At 36.0% G+C, this 22,506-nt stretch overlaps 2 protein-coding genes across 3 annotated transcripts in view; both read left to right on the top strand.

The window, feature by feature from the left end:
• Positions 1-255: 255 nt before the first annotated feature.
• Positions 256-5,182, top strand: LOC309500508 (sodium channel protein type 1 subunit alpha-like; the record flags this gene model as incomplete). The annotated part of the gene is made up of 3 exons (XM_082172117.1): positions 256-770; positions 2,757-2,904; positions 5,157-5,182. The coding sequence occupies exons 1-3, from the start codon at positions 504-506 to the stop codon at positions 5,180-5,182; spliced, it is 441 nt and encodes a 146-aa protein (XP_082028243.1). The 5' UTR covers positions 256-503.
• A 2,097-nt stretch (positions 5,183-7,279) lies between these two features.
• Positions 7,280-22,506, top strand: part of LOC309501021 (sodium channel protein type 5 subunit alpha-like) — a gene marked incomplete at its 5' end in the record, with an annotated part of 50,114 nt that continues 34,887 nt past the window's right edge. For both annotated transcript variants that reach the window (XM_082172919.1, XM_082172918.1), the window contains 5 exons: positions 7,280-7,350; positions 9,112-9,240; positions 14,681-14,772; positions 14,908-15,150; positions 15,694-15,757. In XM_082172919.1, the coding sequence (XP_082029045.1) occupies positions 7,280-7,350; positions 9,112-9,240; positions 14,681-14,772; positions 14,908-15,150; positions 15,694-15,757 (599 nt within the window). The remainder of the gene's footprint in view (positions 7,351-9,111; positions 9,241-14,680; positions 14,773-14,907; positions 15,151-15,693; positions 15,758-22,506) is intronic.

Raw genomic sequence — 22,506 nt, 5'->3', positions numbered from 1 at the left:
TTTCAATGAGTACCAGTGACAGATTTTGTACCTTTTTTTTCTGAGAGTGGGAAGTTCATCTTAACGAGGTGGGAAGTCGTGTTTATGACTTCAGGTGCCTTCAAGTCACTTACGTTGGAGTAAGATGGTGGTGTACCTTCTCTTAATTGACTACACAACATTACAGCAAGGCTTTTAAACTCTACTTAAGAAATGAGTAATAAGAAATGGTCCTTCTTTGGCACCTCCTATTTGAAACCTTTAGGGTGTATGAACTGGGAATTTAGATGATACACGGGATCCCTGGTACGTCCCCTGAGCATAAAAATCCCTGAGGAATCCCCATCATGCCCTTGAGTACATCAGGTGACTCCAGAGGGACTCAACACACAGTCATTCTGCTGTAAACTGCAAAACAACAAGCTCATAGAGTGACTTTCTAACTCTATTTTTCTCTCTGTCTCATGGCCGACTCCATCTATAGCTTTGAGTAACTTGTAGTACAGGACGATCAGGATGAAAAGATGGCGACCATGCTCTTACCAGCGGGTCCTGATGGCTTGCGACCGTACACTCGTGAGTCTCTGGCGGCCATCGAGCAGAGGATCAGCGAAGAGCGGACGAAGAACACGAAGGATTACAAGGCGGACCCCGGGTACACGGAGGAGCCCAAACCCCGTGCTGACCTGGAGGCCGGGAAGGGGCTTCCTCGGATCTTTGGTGATATCCCTGCAGGACTGGTCGGAGTCCCGCTGGAGGACATCGACCCTTTCTACTTCAAGAATCAGAGGGTGAGTCAGTCTGAGGTTACAAGTGGCCTTCGAGATGTTTTAGTGCATCTTAAAAAAAGACTAAGTGCTGTAGCCTACATGAGGCCTAATGGATGTGAAGTTCGTGTTTTTAGTTGAATATCGCCACAGTCCATGAATAAACAGATGTATTTATAGAAGTGCATGTAATGCTTTTGTCTTCGAGATATGTACTTGTGCATTTTTAAAAGCTGTGGAAAAACATTTTCTGTTTTTTTCTGGATCATCTACCTTGAAATCACCCTCTTGGTTCTGCTCTGGTTTCTCCTGGAAAGCAATGAGATTAACTGGAGAGAAAATGAAGAACATTTCCTACATCTCCTGAAAAACAGGACCCTCTAACTTTTTGTCTCTTTGGCCCTGTTTACAGCTGGTATTAAGATGTGTATTGGGTCGATCGGATCACAAGTAGACGAGGGAGACACATTCCCGTTTACACCTGGTGTTTTAATCCGTGTCTTTTGTCCACTTTCAACCACTTCTGTCCTGATTTCTTCGAGGAGAGGGTCTATGGGCGGGTAAATGTGTGGACTTTTTCAGATCTTTCGATCTAATGGACAAAATAAGCTCACGCAATTTTCTATGATAGCCGCAAGATATTAGAAATCAGGAATGATGAGAGAACATTGTGCTTGGTACATTTTTCATCTTCGAAACCAAACTTTGGTCTAGTTTAAATCCCGTCTGGCTAGAGTGCTTCCCATAATATTTACGCATTAGGTCAGTAGACGGATAGTAGACGGTCTTTTGTTTCTGTTCAAACACATTAAATCACATGAGCGTTTACACTACTAAAGCGAATCCGGTCAATGCGTTTTCAACTACCTCTGGAAGTGGTTGAAAGTGGACAAGCTCAAAATGTTTTAGACCCTGTTCACACCTGTATTTAGCATTGTCCACTTATAATCCGATCGACCGAAACGCATCTTAATACCAGGTGTACACAGAGCCTTTCAGAATAGATAATGTCTCAAACTGTGCTCAGATTTGCCAAGATAAAGTCTGCAATCAAATGATCAAGCTGCTGTCCACATTTATTTACAGCGCTCTACTATTACTATATGTTAACGATTGACTAATTTCTTTCAGATGAATATTAGGAGAAACATCTGATCTGACACATAATTGAGAATTTAATCAATTCTGCATTTCTATATGATAAAACAACCTCTTAAATTTACATAGTTTTCACTAACAACCCATTATACAGTCATAAACATAATTGACAGCAGAAGACCAATCAGAATAAACTATTACAGAGAGTGATTATCTATTATTGGCCAATTTGGTCACTGGTATATTGTGATACATCTGATGAAATATTAGCTGAACATTTAGTTTATATATCTATTTAATCAATTGTCTTTTCTAAAAATAGTGGTATTGTGAAACATAATTACATTTTAACCCTCTGGTGCTCTTCACATGGTGGTCAAAAATGACAGATTTTTATTATTATTATAATTTCAATTAAATTATTGTACAATTTTTTAGTTTGATAATGTTTTTTATTTAATATGTGTATCTTTAGGGGATTTTATGGTTCTAAATAATATTTATGCAGTAGTTAATTTATTATTTTATTTACTTTTTGAGCATAGTCCAGTCTTCAGTGTCACATGATCCTTCAGAAATCATTCTAATATGCTGATTTGCTGCTAAAGAACCATTTCTGATTATTATCAATGTTTAAAACAGTTGAATGCTTAATATTATGGTTTTTTTTAAGAATAGAAAGGTCAAAAGAATGATTTAACATTATTTACATTTACACTTAACATTTTCACATTATGAATGTCTTAAAACTTTTGATCAATTTATCGTTTCCTTGCTGAATAAAAGTATTAATATTTCAAAAATAAATCATTCTGACAACAAACCTTTGAACATTATGTATCTTTAGATGCAGAATAGTGACATTTCATCTGTTCAGACTGACTGTTTCTCTTCTTTTTTCTCTTTTCACAGACTTTTATAGTAGTAAACAAGGGAAAAGCCATCTTCCGCTTCAGTGCCACATCTGCACTCTACATATTCAGCCCGTTTCACTGCATTAGAAGAATCTCCATACGAATTCTAGTCCATTCATATCCTTCCACTGAACGTTTCTCTATATGTGTGCATGTTTACTTGCTTGGAGAATTACACAGAGATTTGGTCTGTTTATAGCCGTGCTTCTGATTTGTGTTTAGTAACTTGCGCAGATATCAGACCTTAAGACCACAAGCTTCTCTAGAAACACAGCTGCACTGATTTCTTTTTTCATTTGCGAGGTATTTTATAACCATATAAATCTGCTTTCCAAAAGCGCCATTCAAAAAGGTATGTATGAGAAACTAGAGTTGGGTGGCAGGCTATTTTGACTTGGGCCAGTAAATAACCTAGAACTTCCTAACAACCACAAAGCAACATGCAAAAAAAAAAAAAAAATTGACCCCAAATATCATAGAGCATAGTGCATTGGCAACCATCCAAGACATCGTAGTATCATGCTGGTGATTTTTGCACGGGCAAACACCACTTACATTATCAGAAAACGTAGAAACAGAATTTAAAGTGGTTTGGTTTTTCCCATTTGGCCTCTGAAACTAATGAGGATATTATCAAAAGGCATCAAAAGCCAAAAATCTGGACCAACAGCAAAATGATATCCAGCTGCTCACATTGTGAGCCGAATCTGAAATATTTACCATCAGAGTTCTATTGGATTTGGTCTCATCCCTGAAACAGCTCTGTAATGTTCTTCCCTGGCATCGCCAACCAAATCCGCTGATATTCCTCTTCTAATTCCCCAAATGAAATAAGAGCGCAGTGATTTGGCATCATGTGACAGCTGCATGCACAGATGTTTGAGTGTCCGCGGTCACGATGCACGCAGGTTTCCAGTTGTTTCTGTGTTAAAACAGTTAAAACCATTAATATTTTAAAGAGAAAGGGACATACAGACTGTATCACAATGCCACTCCAGGTTACTGTCATCATGCTTTACCAGAATACACATATATTACATTCTACATTTCTACGGTAACATTTACTGTATCTTTTTATTTATTTATTAAACTCATCATTATTAAAAACATTATAATAATATTAATACAAAAATGCTACTACTTTACTAATTAATTAATATATTGATATTTTACCTAATTTCAAACAAGGTCACAATAAATAATTGTAGTTTTTTTTTATTTTTATTGAAAAAAAAAAAAATCTAATTATTATTCTTTTTTTCTTTTTTTTTACCATAACTAACCATTAACTTGTTTGTATTGATACAAAATATACATAAATTAATCTGAATTTTATATATATATATAGTTTTTATAAAAAAAATTAAATCACATTTTACCAACGGCTTGCTATTGCAAAAATTCGAATACTTTATATTAATCAAATTATATATTGATATTTTACCTAATTTCAAAAAAAGATAAAATGTTTATTTATTTATCACTACCCTGTTTGAATTGACAAAATAATCTAATTATTTATTATTTTTACCATAACATTACTGAGACTAAAAAAATACTATTTTGTAAAAATATTTAATTAATCTGAATTTGAATTTAATTCATCTGAATTTGTCTGAATTAACTTGTTTGTATTGACAAAAATATCTATAAATAAAAAATGTATATATTTTTTTGCCATAACATTACTGACACTAAAAATGCTGTTTTGTAAAAATATTTTATCTGAATTTCACAACATTATCAGTTTGTTACAGGCTATACTTTTCAGATATGGTTTAACAGATATGGTTTCATTTTCCATTGTGGGACAGATAACAGAGTTCTTTGAATGTAATACAAATACGCCAGTAGTTGCCTTTATAACGCAAGAGTTTACAGACGATATGAGATGTAAATAGCGACCGTGTTATGGAGGATGAACAGATATTTCTGTTTTTAACTTGTGTTTACTTCACTCAAATAGCGTTATTTGGACAGCTACAGAGAAACTGGCAGCCAGGCATCAGACAACCGAACCAGGCTCACGTGGAAATATAACCATAACTGTTCCTTACTGTTCTTAGAACCCAACGGTGGAAAAGCGGCTTTATTCTATGCCAGCCTTTCTATATTTTCATGCTCAGAAATGTACAAACAAAAAAGTTTTCAAAAATTCTGATAATATGATGTAAAATATACTGAGTTACTGTTATTAGGAACATCAATACAAAATGTTCTAGATACAAGCAAGACTTTAGAATAATTTGTAGAATGACCCACATTTAGTTTAAACACTATACTATGCCACACGTGACGCAGCATCTCCTCTGGCTGGACAGTTCAGACAGGGCCAGCTATATCTTGTTTTATCCTCAAATGCCACAGGCTCTGAAAATCCCTCTGTGTCCATGTTCAGGCTCTATTAAAACCTCAGATCCATAAAACAGAAAACAGAGTAAAGGAACAGCTGCTTGCCAATCACTAGGGTGAAATCCTTTCATATTTCCAGTTAGGATAAGCATAAATGACATCATGAATATTACAGGATAGCAACTTGACATGACGTACACCTTAGATCAGCAAAGTCCTCATATACTGTGTAGTTTGGCCTACGATGCAACTTACTTCATGTCATGGATTTTTAAAAATATTGAAATGTTATGGTTAGGGTTAGGGTTACTTAAAATATTAATATGGTTTTTGTTTGCACAAAAACCAAATATGGTACACGTACTTTCTTTAGAAAGTGTCCGAAAGGATCCGTGTGAATGGGAATCATTTTGATGACGTTTTTATCTATACAGAGGGTGGAAAAAAAACGTTTGTAGTAGGAAAAGGATCTACCGCCTGCAGTTGATTTTGATTTTATAGGTATTATCAACTGGCCAGAATTTTGAGATCGTAATAGATATGAAGGACTATAATGGGTTAAGAGCTCGCTCAAGTACTGGCGATCTAAACCATTTAGTGCTTTGAAAGTAATTAGCAAGATTTTAAAATGTATACAGTGTTTAATAGGAAGCCAATGCAGTGTTGACAGAACCGGGCTAATATGGTCATACTTCCTGGTTCTGGTAAGAACTCTAGCTGCTGCGTTTTGGACCAGCTGTAGTTTGTTTATTAAGCGTGCAGGGCAACCACCCATAAGAGTCTTAATACTGTATAATCTAGCCTTGAGGTCATGAATGCATGAACTAACCGTTCCGCATTTGTCATTGAGAGCATATGTCGTAATTTAGATATATTTTTAAGATGGAAGAATGTGGTTTTACAGATGCTAGAAACATGGCTTTCAAATGAAAGATTGGTATCAAAGAGCACACCCAGGTTCCTAACCGACGACGAAGACTTGAAAGAACATCCATCACAGAATCTAATTTATTATGTGCTGAGGTTTTTTCAGAATTAAGAGGTAAATTACTAGTCATCCAGTTTTTTTTATATCAGCTATGCATTCTGTTAATTTTGTGAATTGGTAAGTTTCATCTGGGCGCGAAGAAATATAGAGCTGAGTATCATCAGTGCAACAGTGAAAGCCAATGCCATGCTTCCTTATGATATCTCCCAAGGGTAGCATGTGTAATAAACAGCAACAGTCCTAGTACTGAGCCTTGTGGTACTCCATACTGAACATGTGATCCACTTCATTTATTGCTACAAACTGATAACGGTCAGATAAGTATGATTTGAACAATGCCAATGCAATTCCACTAATGCCAACATAATTTTCGAGTCTATTCAAAAGAATGTTGTGGTCGATGGTATCAAATACTAAGATCCAGTAACACTAATAGAGAGATACAAACAAGATCGGATGATAAGAGCAAATCATTTGTAACTCTAAAGATAGCTGTCTCAGTACTATGATACGGTCTAAATCCTGACTGTAAATCCTCGCAGATACCATTTCTTTCTAAAAAAGGAACATAGTTATGAGGATACTACCTATTCTAGTATCTTTGACAGAAAGGGTAGATTCGAGATCGGCCTGTAATTGACTAATTCTGCAGGATCAAGTTGCATTTTTCTAATAAGCGATTTAATAATAGCCAGCTTAATTTTTTTTTGGTACGAATCCTAATGGAAAAGATGAGTTAATGATATTAAGAAGAGGATCTATGACCTCTGGAAGCATCTCTTTCAGTAGCTAAGTCAGTATAGGGTCTATTATACATGTATATATAATATGATATACGGTAATATTGAATCCAAGTTCAAATGACTTTTCTGCATCCTGCTTGCCACCTTAATTCAATTTTAGGAATTTAATTTGAATGGCATTCTCAGTTCAGTTATGTATAGTGCACAAGGGCGTAGATTTGGTTTGAACATTGGGGGGGTTGAAGTTTGGGTATGCCTCCTGATACCTCCTTTTCATGTGATCATGGTATAAATATTGGGGGGGTTGTAATGCATAGATTTAAATATTGGGGGGGTTATATCCCTCCCAACCCCCCCACAAATTACGCCCCTGATAGTGCACAACCCTTAACTGCTGCTCATTTCCTTAACTTGTTCACTTTGTTTAGCTTGTTCATCATGTGCACAATTTTGACAAACTGCAGCTTCATGGCGATGTCGGATCCTCCGCTGTGGACCAAATACCTAGAGTAAGCAACACCTTTATTCTGTTGACTGTTTTTAAATGTTTAAACATATATATTACAGTATATATATAACTACAGTAAACATTTTGTATTTTACTACTGTTTTTAGTTATCTCTATAGATATTCTTATTTGATCACAGTTTTAAACTCTAAAAACAGCTGCATATTTAATTTATTTGCACATATGTATTTTAAGGTCACAACCCATTTTACTTCTAAAATGATGCATTTCTGAGTGAAATAGGATATTTAATGAGAAATCAATTTACATTAATTTCATGTTGACTGACTGTAATACACAAGAATATAACGTTATGGGATTCTGTAGGTTTTATAAGGGGACATTTAAGACTTTTTCAAGACCTTTTTAAGACCAAGATTAAAAATGAAATAAAATATGAAATCTTGTGTTCTGTGAAATTGATCAAAATTAAGTATTTTTGCTTAAAACAAGAACAAATATCTGCCAATGGGCTCAAAAACAAATCAACTTAATTCAAAGGGAAGTATAAGCATAAACTAACTTCATTCTGTTACATTTTTCAAGACTTAATTTTACACTTGCATCTCAAGTAAATGCCAAAGATTTTTAGATATTTGTTTTGGAAAACAGGACAAACATACTGAGGAAGATATTCTTTTTTTGCAATGCATGCTAAATTGAATGCCATAACTTTATGAATTTGAGACTTTCTGCTCTATTTAAGACATTTTTAAGGCCTTAATTTGTGTAAGGGAAAGTTAAGACCTTTTAAGACCTGCAGAAACCCTGCATAAGTGCTTCAGAATGTGTATCGAAATGCTAAAAAGAGTTTTCATCTTAATTTAATTGCTTTGCTAGGGTCCTGATAACCACATTGGTAAGAGTTGCATCTTCATAAGCCTGCTGTCGCCATTCTGCCTGCAGCATCAGGAATGCCACATTTCCATGACAGTTCAATTTAAGCTAAAGCTGTGTAGCGCAGGTTTCCGGTGTCTAAGCCCTGACCTAGATTTTAACAGATGACCGGAGTTTCCATATTCACTGATTATGCCTCTAGATTCTCTAATACAAAGCCACGGTGACCCAGCTCAAATAAAACATCATATGCATGCATGGAATATATTTTAAGAGATTGAATCTGAGCATGCAGCATGTTAACAATTCACCACTTGCATCAAAATAATAACTGTGTGAATGTTATATATGTTTAAAGGGGTCCTATTATGCTTTATTTTTTTTACTTTTTTTTTAGTCTTTAGTCTGTAATGTTTCTGTTTGAGCGTGAAAAAGTTTTGCAAAGTTACAAAGCACAGCGGGAGTTATTCTCTGTTTCTGTATTCCCTGAAACGCCTCCATTGTAGTCTTTAGTTTTCTTCCGGGAACAAAAATGCCACAATAATCCAGCCCAAGGCATGCACAGAATAAAGGGACGAGGTCTGGTTGAGTTAGTTAATAGTGTGTTGAAACTCGCGGTTATGGAAAGGGGAGGGGCATTTCTTGCTCAAAGCAGATGACCAATCACAACACACTGGTCCAACCAACCAATCAGAGCACATTATGCTTTTCAGAAGGAGGGGCTTCATAGAGACAGGAACTAAACAGAGCGTTACTGACAGACTGGGAAGATATAAGCTGTTTTTATTTTTTTTTACATTAAAGCATGAAAACCTATTCTAAACAAAATCAAGACTTAATAGGTCCCCTTTAAAAAAAATCCAGTTAGTAGTGACTAGTAACAGCTCACCGTAAATAGTTCATGTTTTCTCTGGTATTCTTTCAGGTATACATTCACTGGCATTTACACATTCGAGTCTCTGATTAAGATCTTGGCCAGAGGGTTCTGCATAGAGCCCTTCACCTTCCTCCGAGACCCATGGAACTGGCTGGATTTCAGTGTCATTGTCATGGCGTGAGTGTGACATTTCATTTTTATTAAGACTATAATAACTGTCCGTTCTGAAAGCTGTGAAATTAATATGAATAAGCTGTTCAGAAATATGAAAAGTCTGTCATCATTTACTCACCCTTGTGTCATTCGAAATTTATATGACTTTCTTTCTTCCCTGGAACAATAATGTGACCCTGGATCACAAAGCCAGTCACATGTCGCATGGGTATATTTGTGGCAATAGCCAACAATACATTGTATGGATCAAAATTATCGCAGAAAATCATTAGGATATTAAAGATATTTTCCATGAAGATATTTTGTAAATTTCCTACCGTAAATATATAAAATATTTATTTTTGTGAGTGAATGCAGCACAATCGCGAACATAAATGGACAACTTTAAAGGCGATTTTCTCAGTGTTTCGACTTTTTTCAACCCTCAGATTTCAGATTTTCTAATATTTGTATCTCGGCCATATATTGCCCTATCATAAAAACCATACATCAATGGAAAGCCTATTTATTCAGCTTTCAGGTGATGTATAAATCTCAATTTCAAAAAATTGACCCATGTGACTGGTTTTGTGGTCCAGGGTCACAAATGGAGAAGTTTAGCTTAATGTTCATGCTGCTCTTTTACATTTATGTATCCAAAGTGCCTTAAAAGAAGCAAAAAAGCGTCAAAGAGACAACAATATTCTTAATTTACAATGCCAAGTATGTAGGGTGGTTAAGTGGTTAATATAACAAATGCAAAAAGTGATTTATAATATCAAGCTCAAAAACAACAGCAAGTCTCATGTTAGTAGTTCATTTGTTAAATTCCAAGTCCTACAATTTGTCTATGTGAGAGACAGACTTAAATTTAAGTTGTTATTCACTGAAATGTAATCTCAGTGAAACTTTTTGTATATTCATATATCCTTTGTAAACATATTTTACTGAAAATGTGAACAAGTGTAAAAAAAAAAAAAAAAAAACCCTGACTGTTCTTTAAGTAGATAGTAGCATATTATAACCAAGGAGACAAGAGACTGGAGTTGAGTGGAATATAAAAAGGGAGGAATCAAGAAAGATGTAAATCAAGGTACACAGGTATCCAGAAAGAGATTTGTCAGGTGACCTAAATATCCAGCATTTACAGCCCAACCAAATCAGAGGATTGGATTAACTAAAAGAGACAGACTACTGCAGGATGAACATTTCCCCTCATTAACAAACCGCTCTAGTTTGTCCTTCCAAGCTGTTTTTTAAAAGTTTAGAGGGTTTATCTCTTCTCATGCTTTGCATCTAAATTTTTGTAGGGTCAGATAAATGTCAGATGCACTCTTTCTCAGGACACCTGGGCATTTGTGAACCACTCATGCCCAAAAATAAATAAATAAACAAACATTTAATATTATTAATTATCAGTAAATGTTTATTATTATTTTATATCTCATTTTAATTCATACATACATATATATACATATATACACAGTCACGTGAAAAAAGAAAGTACAACCTTTTGAATTCTATGGTTTTATGTATCAGGACATAATAAAAATCATGTGGCTTTTAGCAGGTCTAAACATGAGGTAAATACAACCTCAGATGAACCACAACGCATGATATATTACACCGTGTCATTACTTATTTAACAAAAATAAAGCTAAAATGGAGAAGCAATGTGTGACAAACTAAGTACACCCTATGATTCAGTTGCTTGTAGAGACACTTTTAGCAGCAATAACTTGAAGTAATCATTTTCTATATGACTGCATTAGTCTCTCACATTGTTCTGGAGGAATTTTGGCCCGCTCTTCTTTACAATGTTGCTTCAGTTCATTGAGGGTTGTGGGCATCTGTTTATACACATCTCTCTAAAGGTCGCGCCACAGCATTTTAATCAGGCTGAGGTCTAGACTCTTGACTGGGCCAGTGCAACTCCTTGATTCTTTTCTTTTTCAGCTATTCTGTTGTAGATTTGCTGGTGAGCTTGAGGTCATTGTCCTGTTGCATATCGGCCAAGCTTTAGCTGTCGGACAGATGGACTCACATTTGACTCAATAATACTTTGGCACACAGAGGAGTTCATGGTCGACTCAATGATTGCAAGGTTCCAGGGTCCTGTGGCTGCAAAACAAGCCCAAATCCTCCCTCCATCACTGTCATGAACAGTTGGTATGAGGTGTTAGTGCTGATATGCTGTGTTTGCTGTTCGCCAAACGTGTCGCTGATGTGCATTATGGCCAAACATCTCCACTTTGGTCTCGTCTGTCCAAACGACATTGTTCCAGACGTCTTGTGGTTTGTTCAGATACACATTTGCAAACCTAAGCCGTGCTGCCATTGTCCTTTTAGAGAGAAGAGGCTTTCTCTTGGCAACCCTTCCAAACATGCCATACTTGTCCAGTCTTTTTCTAATTGTACTGTCATAAACTTTACTATTTAACATGATAACTGAGGCCTGTAGAGTCTGACGCCCGTTTCATACATACTCCGTTTGCAGTGCGTATGCGGTGCGTATTTTTTTCCGTACCCATGTTAGAGCTTACACACTGCACGCGGCTGCGGTCCGTCGATCCGTTCCAGGTGCGGTGCGTATACAGCAGTGCAGCAATCGTTTCCGCACCGAGTCTATTTCTGCTGTGCTGCACATGTGCTGCACGCGCTGAATTAAAGTGACAGCGCATGTTTCGTGGTCAAAATGAACACATATTGACCTGAAGATGTAGTAATTTCACTATAAATGCGATTAATTAAATAAAATGTAGTAATCTCACCATAAATGTATTTAATTAAATACTACTTTTTTTCACTTTAAGACCGGGGTAAAGCAACGAAAGCTACAATTGACCTCAACAAGGCGACATAATGAACAACACTCGTCTCATTCGTGGAGGTGGAAAAACAAGTTCTTTGTGACATGCAAGATTTATTGTATTAAAATTTTAATGAAAAAGAAAAGGCATGAGAGTCGGCTGTTTTTGTTTGCGATTTAATATAAGTACATGGTTAAATATTTGAACACTTGCTTGAGCAACTTAATATAAGTAGAAGTAATGCATTGAATAATAGGCTGACGTTGTTTAAATTGTGTTTAAACGTGCATACGTCTATTATAGAGTGTAGCCTACATGCGCACAAAGAGCATCGCAATGCTGAGACGTTAAGACCGGCGTAAATCAAGGGAAAATATTTACTTCAACAAGTCAACATAATGAACACACTCGTCTCATTCGTGGAGGTGGAAACACGTTCTTTGTGACATGCAAGATTTATTGTATAAAGATTTAAATTATGCAAAAGAAAGGGTAGGTCTGCTGTTTTTGTCAATTTTAAGTTTTAATTTAAAATGTAGGCTATGCGATTTTAATATAAGTAGGCTACATGGTAAAATATTTTACCACTTGCTTGAGCAACTTAATATATAATTATATAGAAGTAATGCATTTAATAATATGTTGTTGTTTAAATTGTGTTTAAACGTGAATACGTCTATTAAAGAGTGTAATGTGTACAAAGAGAATCGCAATGCTGACAAAAAACTCTTTTTAAATAAAAGTTGCTGATAACTTCTGGATTTGAAATACAAATAGTGAGTATGTATTTGTGGTATAGCCTACAGCAGCGGATCAGTTACGCACTGCAAACGCAGCTTATGTGAAAGCACTAGTGTGCATGCTGCTCCTGCACTGTATACGCACTGCAACACGCACCGCATACGCACTGCACACGGAGTATGTGTGAAACGGGCGTGAGGTGTAGTTCTTGGGTTTTCTGCAGTTTCTCTGAGCATTGCACGGTCTGATATTGGGGTGAATTTGCTGGGAAATGTCTTGAATGTTTTCCACTTGTGAATAAATTTCCTTACTGTAAAATAATGGACTTCAAATTGTTTGGAAATGGCCTTGTAACCCTGATGGCAGCGACATTTTGCCTCTCTAAGATCATCGCTGATGTCGTTCCTCCTTGTCATTGTGTTAACACACACCTGAATGATCCAGACCAACGAAATGCCAAAACTTCTGCTTCTATAGAGTTGGTCACATTTGCTAATGATCAATTAATCAAAGACATTTGATTAGCAGCGCCTGACTGCTACTTACTCTCTTTATTCCTATGGAAGCAGTAACTTCGTTTGTCACACATGCTTCTCCATTTCGGCCAAGTTTTTTTTTTAAAATAAACCATGATATGGTGTAGTGTGTCATATATGTTGTTGTTTGTCTGAGGTTGTATTTACCTCATTTTAAGGCCTGCCAAGGGACCACATGATTTTTATTTATGTCCTGATATGTAAAATCATAGAATTGAAAAGGAGGTACTTTCTTTTTCACATGCACTTCTTTGCACACTTTTTCTTTCTTGTTTACACACACACACACACACACACACACACACACACACACACACACACACACACACACACACACACACACACACACACACACACACACACACACACACACACACACACACACACACACACACACACACACACACACACACACACACACACACACACACACACACACACACACTGGTATATCTATCATTATGAGGACATTCCCTAGTCGTAATGGTTTTTATACCCTAAACCTACTTTTTTCCTCATTGGGACCAACAATTGTTTCCACAAGGTAAAAGATTTATGATATTGCCATCCTTTTGGGGTATATTTGACCCCATACACGCACACACACATTATGTTCTGTTCTGTTCTGATGATGTTCAATTACTAATTATTATTCATTAAGTTGTCTGTAAGCACACATAGTGGGAACAATCTGCTGCTAGTGTGTGACACCAAAATATCCGCTCTGCTTGTTATTAATTTAGCAAAATGGTCAAAGCCCATAAAGCCCAGCTGATTAGATTATTGTGATGTCTTTTTGTGTAATGTCACGAGAGGACAGAGACGATTTCAGATGTCATGTCCTCTGGTGGCAAAACTAGAGAAATACTGTGGTGAAACATATAAAGATTTTTTAAAAGATTTAAAAGTTTAGCTGTATGTACAGCATCTGTGACAAGCTGTTGACTACCACAATAAATCATTTAAACAAAATCACATGTACAGAAAATAGAAGTTTAGAGTAACTTACTTGCACATGACATGCATAAGGATCAGGAAGGGTTTTTCCATCCACAGGAACACATCCGGATGTTCATCCACCTAGACAAGTAGTCCTATTGGTAAAAAGGCAAATGAGAAACTTTATTAACTTTATTAAGACATTTTAATAAAGAAGAATTGATATATGCACTTTAATAAAATCAAAATCTGCATATATTATATTTACACCCCCCTGAATGGCGTCCATTGCAAGTGCATTACTGTAAACCTGAATTTCGTTTGCTTTTACAAATTGAGGCGCGAGTCAAAAGTATTATCTTTGAATGAATATAAATCAATGCTCACGGTCTGCACTCTTCTGAATCGAAGAATGACTCTGAATCTTTTTCTTTCCAGGTACGTGACAGAGTTTGTGGACCTCGGCAACGTATCAGCATTACGGACGTTCAGAGTTCTGCGTGCTTTAAAAACAATATCAGTGATCCCAGGTGAGCGACACCTTCAGGACCACAGTCAGCTTTGCTTTCATACAGACACTAGATTTAGTGATGAGTTAAAATGTGGGATATATTGCATATATTTTATATATAATATTAACCTTCCTGTTTTTTTTATGTCTGTAGGTTTAAAGACCATTGTCGGTGCTCTTATCCAGTCGGTTAAAAAGCTAGCGGACGTGATGATCCTCACTGTTTTCTGTCTCAGTGTCTTCGCTCTGATTGGTCTACAGCTCTTTATGGGCATCCTACGCCAGAAGTGTGTCCGTAGCCCCGCCCACTGTGTTAACTCCACCTACCCTGGCAATGGGAGTTTCGTTTGTAACAATAAGACATGGCTGTCCGTCAAGGACTTCTTAACAAATGAAGGTTCAACCGACTTATATTGGATATAATGCTTTATATTGTAAATGTTAACTATTAATGTCACAGTAGGGGTGTAATAATTCATTTGTTTTCTTGATGCATCACTTAAAAATAATTACTTACCTAAAGCTGCACTTTCTGTGTCAGTGCATCAAAGCTCATTTGCATAAAGTTGAGCTCAAGTTTGCCACGTGATTGTTTATTTCATCACAAAAATGTAAACTGTACTGTAAACTCTTGCATTGAACTGAAAACAAATGAATTATGAATCAAATCGTTTGGCTGTCAACCCAAAGATTCAAACCTCTACATTACAGGTTAATATTTAAATGTCGAACAAGGTTCAGCGATCAGCGCTGAAAACAAATCAATGAAACTCACCAAAATTGTCAGTCAGTATTAGATCAACATGACAGCTTCTGTTAAACTTAGTATATAGTGATGAAGTCTATAATTAAACTAAACAACAATTGAAAGTGTCAGTGATTCTCAGTCTAACGATGTCTTGTAAAATTCATTGAATCTTTCTCACTCTTGTTCCCGCAGACAATTTCTACAAAATTGAAGGATCCAAGGATGCCTTAATATGCGGATTCAGCAGCGATGCTGGGTAAGTAATCTGACTTACTACACTGAGCAAACCCAACAAGGTTTTCTGTACAGGGATACGACTACGAGATCAATCTTCAGACATTGCGTGCTTCAGCTCAGACTTATGTAGATAATCACTCGGTATCAGTTTACCATGAGCTCATCCAGCCTATTGTCATTACTATGAAATGAAACAATGTCGTAGTGCAGCAATAATATCCATAAATCCTAAAAGGGACCATGGTTTATCTGAGAACATACAGACGTCGTCTCTGCGTGTGAGGAGACTGAGCGGTCAGCATGGTGACATGTGGCATATAATCGGAGGTCCGTGATAGTTAACCACAATCTCTCATGATGTGACTAAATGAGCAGCTGTCATTGGGACAGGGTGCTTTAAAGCCCTTAGGAAAAGTTTAGCAAAACTGCAAAAATGATGGTTTTCATATAGGTTTCCCAAACCAGGGTTATTATCATTAACTAAAACCATAAAATAAACCATATTTTCGCCACTTGAAACAAAATAAACATGAGCTAAAATAAAAAAAAAATATGAAAGAAACAAACTTTTTTTTTAATAGTTCCCAAGGCAACATTTCTCATTTTATTTAGTTTAAGTTAAAATACAATAAAAAGAACGACAACTAAATAAATTAAAACTTTGTAGACATATATATTAAAAAACTAATACAAATGACAAAAACACATTTTTTTTAACAAAAATGAAAATGAAAACAGACAATATAAAAATTTAGTTTAACTATTTGCTTATTAGCATGCATATAATTAGGATATTGGCTGTTTATTAGTACTAATAAAGCACATATTAATGCCTTATTCTGCATGACCATATTCTACATCCCTTAATCTTACCCAATACCTAAACTTAGCCAATACCTAATGCCAATACCTAAACTTAACAACTACCTTACTAACTATTAATAAGCAGTAATTAGGAGTTTATTGAGGCAAAAGTCATAGTTAGTTATTAGTGAGAATTGGACCCAAAACTAAAGTGTGACCAAAAAAAAATCGAATTCAATATATTAACAAAAACTATAACAGTATATCAGTGATACTAAAATAAAACTGTCCCAAACACTCCCCTGAAGATCAAATAAATAAATTACAGTATTTACACTCATCAAGAGAACTGACCTATACTAGTTGTCTCTGCATTATAAGATAAAGTATATTAACATTCAAAAAATGCATCATTGCTTTTAAGCAACACTAATAAAAAATAAAATAATAATCCTATTTTATAATATGTTGCTGTACAGCCACCCTAAAATGCTGTATTAATCTAACCCGACTGGTTTAGCCCTCTCATACAGATCTCAAACCAATCCTCATGCCTAAACGGTAATCGGTCCAATGCAGTCTAGAAACCACTAAGCTAATAAACCTGCAGTGATTCTCCTATGGGAAAGAGGCTAGAGATTATGATGCACTTTCCTCAAAATCTTAGATTGCATTCATGACTAAGTTGCATTGACCCAATTTCATTGATCTCTTTAAAAGTCCTATTATGTTTTTTTTTTTATTGTTTTTTTTTTTTACATTTTTCATTTTTCCAGCTTTCTTTAGTGTGTAATGTTGCTGTTTGAGCATGAAAAAGGTCTGCAAAGTTACAAAGCACAGAGTCCCTCCAGCGGGAGTTATTCTCTATATCAGTGTCAGTGTTTCTGAACTCCCTGAAACGCCTCCATTGTAGTCTTGAGTTTTCTTCCAGGAACGAACACGTCACTATATTCCTCATTTAAATAATTCCCACCCAAGGTATATGCAAAAAATAAATAAATAAAAAAATTGTGGGAGGCCTGATTGAGTTAGTTAGTGTGTTGAAAATAGCTTGCTGTGGCGCGAAAGGCAGATGGAGGGCATCATTTTTTTTGCATTGTTTATGGTTTCTCAAATCGATCAAATCGTGAAACCACAAGGAGGTTTAATCGTTTACCAAAAGTTGTTGCCTTTAGTGACGTTTTGTGTCCGTTTATACTGAAATGAATACAGATACCTGCTTACCTTTTGTTTTGTTTTTGACTTGGTTAAATACTCACATACTTCATGGCCTTGTTTGCAGGGAAGAGAAGCTATTTTATCGCATTGCATGATCATTTGATGCTTTCACTGAAGTTTTGTTGAACTCCATTCACAATGTTGATCTGGTTACCATGAGAACAGTGTCACGTGATGCTGCTTCAGCCGTCATATGTTAGAAATATCTAAATAAATGTGTTCAACAAGCTGACAGAAATCGAACCATTTCTTTGTTGGAAAGTATAACTAAAGTGTTATTGTTGTCATTGTAAATTTTCACTTTCACATATGCCCACGGAGGAGAATCGGAGAGGGTCACATTCAGCGAACAGACACCGACATGCTATTTCTTTGTAATTATTTCGACAAATGACAACCAAAATCAAATCCCTAGAAGCTTGCGAGCAAGTTCTGCTAATTCACAAGCCGATTGAGAGCCATACTCGCAAATGTAATGTTAATTATTAAACCAAACAAAATACAAAACTTTCAAAAACACTCAGCAATGTGATTATTTTATTGAGTGGTTTAATCAGTGACATTATTATATATTTGCTATCCGGCGCCTTCCCGTCACCTCCTCAACCTGCTGTCTTGATGTTTTACATGTAGAAAATGGTTTTCTCTCTGAACGATGGCAATTTCCTATGGCAAATCTCGATTCAGCAATAATGACCTACAATGGCAACATTTTTCACAATCACTGGGAAGAGAGGAGCTGTAACAATGTCAAATATTTGAAAAATAATGTGTTTTTGACCATTCCAGCATGAAAACCTATTCTAGTAGAGCCCAAAAACAAAATCAAGACTCTGTAAAAGGGCAAAATATGGTCTCTTTAAAGTCTAACCACTGGTCAAATTACAGCAAAGGCTTAAAGAGAGCAAATTAATTCATTTGGCCATTTACATGAGCCAAATAATTAGAATGACTTTATTAAAAGAATTACACTTTAACTGAAACACTTTATCATATACAATTCATGAACACTCAGTGGGGATTTTTGTTTGTCCATAAACAATCTCACGGAATAATCCGCTGAATTAAGAGTGAAAGTCCTTCATTGTGGGTCTCACTAACCATCTCTGTCTCTGCAGTGCACAGGGACATAATCCTGCAAATCCCAGCAAAACTGTTAGCCACGGGATGATGTTCGTTCAAGGATTTCATTGTGCTAAATACCCAACTGTGTTAATGTGCAATTCTGCTCTGTTAGGGCGAAGATTATTAATGACTGAGAGGTATAGAAGTAAAAATAGAGAGAATAAAAAAAAAAGCCCACCGGGCTTACACGACACACACACACACACACACACACACACACACACACACACACACACACACACACACACACACACACACACACACACACACACACACACACACACACACACACACACACACACACACACACACACACACACACACACACACACACACACACACACAAATAGTATAGAAACAATTTTCACTCAGAAATTGCTAGTAAATGTCACCATTGATTACATAGAAATGGCAAGTATCATATTGATTTTAACATCAAATTTTGAAGTAGAAAGACTGCAATAGTATTTTTAGTACAAACCGAACTTCATCTGTTTTATTTGAATATATATATATATATATATATATATATATATATATATATTTTTTTTATTTTATTTTTTACATTATATAAATAGATACTATAGTTCAGGCTCTGAATTCTGGACGCTTTTGAGAAATGCTATTCTATATAGCTACACATAGAAATAACAGCTCTGTTTATCTAGATATACATTTGTAAAAATATTTTCATACATTAATTTGTGCAAGTGACAACATGTGCACAATGACCAGTCCTAAAATACAGATATTTAAGAGAAAAAAAACTTTCAATTTTACAGTGGAGATGCAGTTTATTTGCATTTTAAAGGACAAACTATTGAATAACTTTAGGAAAATTCACACTTTATTTATTTAATCTTAAAAAAATAAAGGGGGGTTTTGCAGCAATACCATAGAAGAGCCATTTTTAGTTCCCCAAAGAATCTTTCAATGACCAGTTCTTGAAAGAACCATTTAGTGTGGAGAACATTGACTATAAATAACCTTTTGTGGAATGGAAAGGTTCCATGGATATTTAAGGTTCTTCATGGAACCATCAATCCCAATAAAAAACTTTATTTTTAAGAGTGTAGGGTTTTGTAATTACTTGAGATCATTCAAAGGTTTCACTTAATAACCACAAACCTCATCCTACGAGTCCTTACAACTAATATCAAACTCACCCAGTAGGAACAAACAATGATCTCTATTTTTAGTTTGTCTGAGATCTAGATTTAACACTTTAAGAGTTCCTCTGAACTGAACTGCTCTCCTCGGCTCACGGCACACATCCTAGAGAAGATTTCCCATCTACATTCACATTTGATCCATCCTAAGCCCCTTTGTAGGTTTGGTAATGGCTGTTTTTACGACAACAGAACATTGGGGATTACACTGCTCTTCTCTCTCTCTCTCTCTCTCTCTCTCTCTCTCTCTCTCTCTCTCTCTCTGTTGTCATTCTCATAGACAGTGACTTTTTTGCAAAGTGTTTGGAATAGGATGCATAAAATGGCCCTGCTACTATCCTTGATAAAACCATGCCACTTACAATGCCAATGACACAAGACAAATTTAAGTTCTCAGCACATGCTTTCTACCCAAAGCAACTTACAAATACAGTGATGAACACTTCTTGCAAAATCCAATGAAGACAGCTGAGAATAGCAAGCATCTTGCTAAGATAGACAATTTGGTTGTTGTGAGTATTTGCAGCGTGTTTCTGTATTTTGTTGAGTTGTGAGTATTTGCAGCGCATTTCTGTATTTTGTTGAGTTGTGAGTATTTGCAGCGTGTTTCTGTAATTAGTTGCGTTGTGAGTATTTGCAGTGCATTTTTGTATTTGGTTGCGTTGTGAGTATTTGCAGCGAGTTTCTGTATTAAGTTGCGTTGTGAGTATTTGCAGCTAGTTTCTGTATTTAGTTGCATTGTAAGTATTTGCCGCCCGTTTCTGTATTAAGTTGCGTTGTGAGTATTTGCAGCGAGATTCTGTATTTGGTTGAGTTGTGAGTATTTGCAGCCCGTTTCTGTATTTAGATGTGTTGTGAGTATTGGCAGCGTGTTTCTGTATTTGGTTGAGTTGTGAGTATTTGCAGCCCGTTTCTGTATTTAGTTGCGTTGTGAGGATTTGCAGCGAGTTTCTGTGTTTAGTTGAGTTGTGAGTATTTGCAGCCCGTTTCTGTATTTAGTTGAGTTGTGAGTATTTGCAGCGAGTTTCTGTATTTAGTTGTGTTGTGAATATTTGCAGCGAGTTTCTGTATTTAGTTGCGTTGTGAGTATTTGCAGCGAGTTTCTGTATTTGGTTGAGTTGTGAGTATTTGCAGCGTGTTTCTGTATTTAGTTGCATTGTGAGTATTTGCAGTGCATTTCTGTATTTAGTTGTGTTGTGAGTATTTGCAGCGAGTTTCTGTATTTGGTTGCGTTGTGAGTATTTGCAGCGAGTTTCTGTATTTGGTTGAGTTGTGAGTATTTGCAGCGAATTTCTGTATTTAGTTGCGTTGTGAGTATTTGCAGCGAGTTTCTGTATTTGGTTGAGTTGTGAGTATTTGCAGCGAGTTTCTGTATTTGGTTGAGTTGTGAGTATTTGCAGCGTGTTTCTGTATTTGGTTGAGTTGTGAGTATTTGCAGCGAGTTTCTGTGTTTAGTTGAGTTGTGAGTATTTGCAGCCCGTTTCTGTATTTAGTTGAGTTGTGAGTATTTGCAGCGTGTTTCTGTATTTGGTTGAGTTGTGAGTATTTGCAGCGAGTTTCTGTGTTTAGTTGAGTTGTGAGTATTTGCAGCCCGTTTCTGTATTTAGTTGTGTTGTGAATATTTGCAGCGAGTTTCTGTATTTAGTTGCGTTGTGAGTATTTGCAGCGAGTTTCTGTATTTGGTTGAGTTGTGAGTATTTGCAGCGTGTTTCTGTATTTAGATGCATTGTGAGTATTTGCAGTGCATTTCTGTATTTAGTTGTGTTGTGAGTATTTGCAGCGAGTTTCTGTATTTGGTTGAGTTGTGAGTATTTGCAGCGTGTTTCTGTATTTAGTTGCGTTGTGAGTATTTGCAGCGAGTTTCTGTATTTGGTTGCGTTGTGAGTATTTGCAGTGCATTTTTGTATTTGGTTGTGTGAGTATTTGCAGCGTGTTTCTGTATTAAGTTGCGTTGTGAGTATTTGCAGCACGTTTCTGTAGTTGGTTGCGTTGTGAGTATTTGCAGCACGTTTCAGTTTTTGGTTGCGTTGTAAGTATTTTCAGCATGTTTCTCCTGTTTTGGTTGAGTATTTGCAAGTGTGCAAGTGTTGTCAAAGCTTTTTTTTATTTGCATGTTTTCTTCAGTTGCACATACTATTCACAATAACTCACTTCTCTCATTCGGCACACATCACTTTGGAAAATATGTTCTGAAGAAAACCACTAACCATCATGGTATTCCAGGGTGTTGCTATGCAGTTGCTAAGGTATTCAGTGTGATTTGTAGTACGTTGCTATGCAGTTGCTAGGAATTTTCTGGTCTATATGGCTCAGGTTTCTTCAATACAAGTCTATGAGATTTGTTTGGTTGTTTTATAGTGTACCAAGTGAAAATCATAAGCCTGCTCACTTATAAAATGTATAATAATAGCACACCTGCATCTGGAGTACAAACGGTGCCACAGTTTATGTT

The sequence above is a fragment of the Leuciscus leuciscus genome (assembly GCF_965113295.1).
Source record: "Leuciscus leuciscus genome assembly, chromosome: 6".
NCBI lineage: Eukaryota > Metazoa > Chordata > Actinopteri > Cypriniformes > Leuciscidae > Leuciscus > Leuciscus leuciscus.
This window is presented reverse-complemented; position numbering and strand designations above follow the sequence as displayed.